Here is a 6,445-nt window from a genome sequence, read left to right as displayed (position 1 = left end):
AAAATTTCGGATTTAAATTCAAGTTTGAAATGTTGAATTTAAATGAGAAATTTTGAAAATCTATCGTATATTGGAGTATGTTATTTTTTGAATCACAAGTTTAATCACCTTCGTCTTCGTATTCTTCTTCGTAATCGAATTCACCGGGCTCCAGGTGACCTAATAGAAAATTGTAATATTTCCGATGCAAATATGATTTTTATGACTGAAATATTTTTTTTCTCCTATGTTATTCCGGTGAATTTTTATGAAATTTCGAGAATTTAAAATTCTTATTTTACTGTTTGCATTGCTACCATTGCAATCTCATTGATGATTCTGAGGATAAGGGAAATTTGATGTTGACAAAGTGAGATAAATCAAGTTTCTTTCTTTTTAAAAACAACAAAATGAAAATGATGGCTTACAATTGCAGAAATAACAGAAATGAAAATAATCAAAATTTACGGCTTACAATTGTAAAAATAACGAATATAAAGATAATTGAAAATTATGGCGCCCAGTTTGCCAGACTCCACCAGATTAACCCAGGATTAATATTAAAATTTATTGCTCGCAAGTATTTTGTACTGAAGATTTATGCTCGACTATTATACCCTCTTGCATGAAACGCGTCATCCTGATCTGCTCTTTGAAAGCAATCTTGAATTTCGCAGTCGTGGCTATTATCTCCTCACGGGTGCCGTATTCTTTGGGAATATCCTCGCGTGATATCACCTTTTCGATAATCCTGTGATGCAGAGTGTCGATAACAGCTTCCGCAACCATCGACTTTGTTGACTCTAATTGCTGCACATCGTAGCAACGTCTTCTCGTGCGATATTTCTTGTACGCTCTCTTTGTACCGGAAACAAAGTTGCTCTCAATTGTTTCCGAAAGTAGAATAGATGATAGAATAATAATCGTAAAAATCTACTTGTATCTTCTAACTATACGATGTCAAAAAAACAGAAAATGATTGTACATAAATATTTTATTTGAAAGAATAACGAAGAACAAATGATAACTAGATGCAAGATTCGTATCAATAAACATGTTTCACAAGAAAATGAATCATTATCAAGTCATTTCATACGTGTTTCTGATTATTCATTGCTAGACTGCGGATTTTTATGCAATTTCATATATTTATATTTTATATTTAATTAAAAAAATAGAAGCTAGACAAGCAATTGTTTTATTCACTAAACATTATAGTGAGTACTATATTTTGGGTTTATTTATTATATGCATTCTGTGTATTTTTGAGTATTAAAAATTACCAAAAATGCACAAAAGTCCGCAGTCCACTTGTGGGTGACGGGAGAATAAACGTACGCGTGCTCGCGCTTGAAATCTTTTATTTAGAAAACCCAGACGAGATGTCTGATGTCGCTCGTGCGGTTGACTCCCTTGGCGTCGTCGGTCGGGACCCTGGCTGCCCTCGGAACGGATCTCAAGTGTCTCCCCGCTTTCCGAGGACAGCCATCCTTTATCGGCCCGCCGCGGCATCGACAGCGACGAAAGACACGTCCGTTGCGTGCGTCTCGCAGTTTGGATTGTGTTTACAATGTGGCGCCGTGCGCGCTGCATAGGCCGCCACACACTCATTACCGATTACTCGTACCGAAAGTTAACCATTACAGCTCGATCTCAAGAAATCTCTTATTCCTCGAAAATTTCTTAAGCAATAGTCTCTTCCCAGAAGCAACAATGTTGCTCGTATATCTACAAATAGTATCTAAAAAACAGGATGACTTCATTTTTCCCGTTTAAGCCTCTAATTGTTATTCCTCCTCTATGCAAATTAAGTTGCCAAGAAAGACGAATTGTGCATTAACGTCACACATGTACACATGTATCGTTACTTGAATAATCGAAGCAGCCTCGTTGGCCTTCTCCAACGTTAATCCAGAGTCATGGTACATCATCTCCATCCAAGCGACCGCTTGAATGGCTTCCGCGGGTTCCAGTATGCGTTCGTCCTTTTTAAGAGGCTCTTCGTCTGCTTCCGCTGAAGAACACCGATATTACCGAATTTTTCAAAAATGTCCAAAATTCGCGGAGAATTCTTGGTGTCACGCGATTACGATCTTACGAGCGTCGATCCTCTGGTTTCTTCTTATGTAGTATCCACGATAAGCGAACTAAATGCGACGATAATTGAGCAATAAGTTTTTGATACTTCGTTTAAACGAGAAACATTACTTTCACGTGTCTTGCTGCTTTGGAAATTTCTGCTTGCGTCGCACCAGCTTTTCTTAAAATGTCCAGTGTATTCGTCACTGCTCTCTGCCATTGAATCTTCCCTTGAGCCTCGTTTAGAGCCATTCTCTCATAGTGACCGCGGAAAGCAGCCTGTTTTCGATTTAAATAAACGTTGAAGTGAAGGTTCGATTTGTCAACCATTTGGACGTGTAATATGAATTCGTTTCTCCTTTGCTAATTCATATATTTCATTTGAAAATAATTTCTTTATATTCAGAAAAGTAGATACTACGAGGGCGGATTGAAAAGTTCGCGGCCTAAGTGGGAAGAACTGCTGCTAGGTGGTTGCAACTTTTACGGTGTAATCTGTGATCATTTGTGTACCGACGTACGAAGTTCCGTGGCTCTCTTTTCCAGCTGGTGAAGTAGGGGTGTTTACAGCGACGGAGAAGAGACGAATAGAAGCGAGGAATGATCCAGTACCTGGTGACAAAGGATTTTCGCAAGAATTTCGAATAATTTTTGCAAGGTCCTTGAATGATCTTTGACGCGAGGTCCTTTATCTTCAGGTATTGTATCACTGTTCGTTTTCTAATTTTGTCCATCTCTACTCCATCTACTGCAAATACCTCTACTTCACTAGCTCTAAAAGGAAGAAAAATGACGACGGAGACACGAAACTGTATACACTAGTACACAATTAATTACATATTATTCGGTAAAAATTACAAGCACTTAGCTGCAATCCTTCATACTTAGGCCGTGAACTTTTCAATCCACCCTAGTATATGTGTGATTGTACAGTTCTTGGCTAAAGTGATTTCAACGATAAGAAATGTCGAAGGAGAAGACAAATTTTTTTTAATGTTCAAGCAATTACTGGAGCGGTCGTTTTGTGATATTTAGAAATCTGATATTTCGCGTTACACCACTTAATGCTGGGTCTTTAAACGCTGACCTGTATCACTGTGGCGGCGCGTTCAGCCTCCTCTCGCGTCGACCCTGTAGCTTCTAGGATGCTTCTTATGGATATCATGGATTTCTCGTCGCATGTTGGATCTAAGTTTGAAACGATCTATGGAGAATTTGACGCTAAAGCAATCGGGTTAAAAACGATCCACTTGCAACTTAAAAAAAGGAACAACGTATGTTTAATACTTTCCCACTTTATTTTCTGCATCTATATTTCTATTAGATAATTGCAAAAGTTCGTGCCCGATTTTAGAGGTTGCGAGAACCTTATCAACTTCGACAAAGATGTTTCTTTCAGCGTAATGTTACATTCCTATCGAACAATTATTCATTTCGTTCCGTTTCAGTTTCGAACGAAATCTGCTTGTGCACACACCGATTGTGTTTTATTTTCAAAACGAACCCATGAATCTAATTCTTCAATCACGTTTCAATTACATAAAAATTCACTTTCGGAAAGTCGCCAGTGGGTCAATCTCGACCCAGACGGTCATTCTACCGTTGAACGTAATTGAAATTTGAAAAAATTCACATATTATCGTCTTGTCGCATTATTCAAGCAGAAGCATAGAATAGAAGCTGCAATAAACGAGTATAATCTTTCGTAATAATCTCTAATATCTTACGAGTGGAATCAGCAGTCGTCGTTAGCAGTTACATCTTAAATTACTCTTCAGGTGTGTTATTCCCTTTAAACGATTAAATTTGCGAAAATGTCTGTTGGAAAATTCCAACTTCATTTCACCAAATCTAAGTTCTACAAACTCGTCCATTAACGTTAATCGTACCAGCTCTTCATATTAAATTTGACTTGAAATCAATTCGAAATTGAAGTACAAAAAAGTACTTGGAAACTATATCGCTGTAACAATACAATTTCGCCAAATCTAATTTCTACAAACTCGTTGTTAATCATAGTAATTCCTATAAACTCGTCCATTCCAAATTTCACTTCAATTAATTCGAAATTGAACTACAAGACAATGTAACAATACAATTTCAACAAATTTAATTCCTACAAACTCGTCCATTCCTGGTGATCATAGTAATTCCCAGAAACTCCTCTATTCGTGTCAATCATACCATCGCTTCACCTCAAATTTCACTGAAATTCATTCGAAATCGACTTACAAGAAAGTGCTTAAACACTGTATCACCACTGTAACAATACAATTTCACCAAATCTAATTTCCATCCTCACTAGTCACCATCCTCTTAACGAAGCCTCGTAAAAACCGTTCGATCTAAAGAATCACTAAAACCAGCGTCGATATGAACCGTGGCCGGCAACGTGTATCTTTATTCCCCGCATTTTATAACTCTCCCCTGAAACGAGTCCGCTCTAAAGCAGCCCGCTTAAAATAATAACGTTTACCAGTTCCTTTTTTTTTTACGATTCATTCACCGCTCCCTTACCGTCGCATATCTGTACCGGTTGCGTGTCAACTGCGTCCAAGTACTCGCGGAATGCTTTCTGCAAAAGGAACGAAAGAGAAAAAAGCGGCGATAAAAGGAGAAAATGTAGGCAAGTAGTGGACGAAAATATCGCGTCGGCATCGACAAGCCTCTCTAGCACGCGATAGTAAAATTTACTTGGATCCGCGGAGCCGCGACGGCGATCTGCTCCAAAGTGAAACCGGATCGGTAAAGTATGCACAAAATCGCCTGGCTTCCCAGCAGAATGTTGTTTACGACTTTGACCGCAACTGGAACGACAGTAACGGGGTTTAATGGCGTGGTTGCTCGTGCCGAAAATAAAAAGGAGAAGAAAAGAAACGAAAGGGGAAACGATAAAGCTTGTTGCGGCGGGAGAAGTTCGTATTAGAAGGAAAGATCCTCTGGGCGAGAGAAATGTACTTTTCGTGTTTTCGCGCGTGATCAGAAGCGTGTCCACGTATTCTGCGATAAAGGCGTACAGGTTTGACGGCTGCGAGCGGAGAACCTGTTTTCGATTAGAAAATCCACTGTTAACCGTTAGATCGAGATTCGCGATTAAATCGATAAGGGGGGGATTTAATTGATCTGTTCGATGTTTTACGATCGCTACGACGAGGAAATGCTTGATTCTTTACGATCACCCGCGTATACAAATGTTATTTATGCTCTCTATTACGTAGAGATACATGCAAAGAAGTTTCGAAGATAGAGCTAGCAGTTTATTCGAATAAATATCCCTCCTCGATTATTGTTCGAACACAGTTTGATATATATCGTACAGTTGTGGTGTGCAATTTATTGTGTCGAATGTATAAACAAAGGGAAATTTATTTTACCGTTACCCGAGTGAAATAATGGGTAATAAAGGTGTCGTAGGATTTGTTGAAACGTGGAATAGAAATGTTTGCGGTGTTATGTACAATTGGACGATACAAAATTTCGAACGGGAAACTTTCATTTCTATTCAGAATGTGACAAAATTTCAAGATTCGCGTTTTCACCGGAGAATCGATAAAACACGATACGCTAATTTATTCGGGTCTTAACGAACCTGAAAATTTCATTCGAAGACGGAATTGTTTATTTCACGTTTCGAAGATGTTACTTTATTCGTACGCGAATGAATTTTTAAAATTTGGAAATTTAGAACGAAGCATTTTTTTTTAACACGTTTGAACAGATGTCTGTCTTAATTTTAGTCGCAGTGAAATAAAATACGACGCTGACAATTTAATCTCGATTTTTAAAAAATAACGAAATTTTTTTTGCGATAAAAATATATCTAAATTTTCGTTAAAATCACACATACTTCCCTCGAAATGTCAGTGCAAAGTTCTCTCAACCCTTCCGGCACCTTGTAAATATGTTTAGCCTCGTGTTTTTGAAGTATAACGTCCATTTCTCTAATTCACCTAACAATTAAGTATAAAAATAGTTGGAAGTGTTTCTCAAGGGAAAATCCTTGTTCGAGGTATTTTGCACGTTGGACAATATTATTTGACCGTCAATCTAGGAGAAATACAGATCTATTTTGTTTTACAAATCATCCTGCGCCTGCGTTCAATTCTCGTTTTTAATATATACGTTCAGACCGTGATATTAATCTGGCGATGAGCTACTCTGGATCAATTAAATCCAGGCCGGAAAATGTTATTTCGTTTACATCTGACTCTACGTTATTAAACCATGTCACATGTATATTGCTTTATTTTTGGCGAAAAATTCAATCGCCTCGATAGCTTTGCCGATATCTGTCATCGTCGGATTAATAAATAGTGTAATGAAGTTGGAAAAGGTACACCAACTGGGATTATAGTAATTAATAAAATTCAATTTTTAAATATAAGAA

At 37.8% G+C, this 6,445-nt stretch overlaps 1 protein-coding gene across 1 annotated transcript in view; it reads right to left on the bottom strand.

The window, feature by feature from the left end:
- Positions 1-5,995, bottom strand: part of LOC108576669 — a gene marked incomplete at its 3' end in the record, with an annotated part of 6,351 nt that extends 356 nt beyond the window's left edge. The window contains exons 1-9 of the mRNA XM_017939711.1: positions 5,906-5,995; positions 5,017-5,101; positions 4,753-4,865; positions 4,576-4,633; positions 3,146-3,246; positions 2,188-2,337; positions 2,078-2,126; positions 1,848-1,993; positions 597-837 (exon numbers count right to left, since the gene is read on the bottom strand). Of these exons, the coding sequence (XP_017795200.1) occupies positions 597-837; positions 1,848-1,993; positions 2,078-2,126; positions 2,188-2,337; positions 3,146-3,246; positions 4,576-4,633; positions 4,753-4,865; positions 5,017-5,101; positions 5,906-5,995 (1,033 nt within the window). The remainder of the gene's footprint in view (positions 1-596; positions 838-1,847; positions 1,994-2,077; positions 2,127-2,187; positions 2,338-3,145; positions 3,247-4,575; positions 4,634-4,752; positions 4,866-5,016; positions 5,102-5,905) is intronic.
- Positions 5,996-6,445: the final 450 nt, after the last annotated feature.

Source organism: Habropoda laboriosa, unplaced genomic scaffold (genome assembly GCF_001263275.1).
Source record: "Habropoda laboriosa isolate 0110345459 unplaced genomic scaffold, ASM126327v1 scaffold434, whole genome shotgun sequence".
NCBI lineage: Eukaryota > Metazoa > Arthropoda > Insecta > Hymenoptera > Apidae > Habropoda > Habropoda laboriosa.
This window is presented reverse-complemented; position numbering and strand designations above follow the sequence as displayed.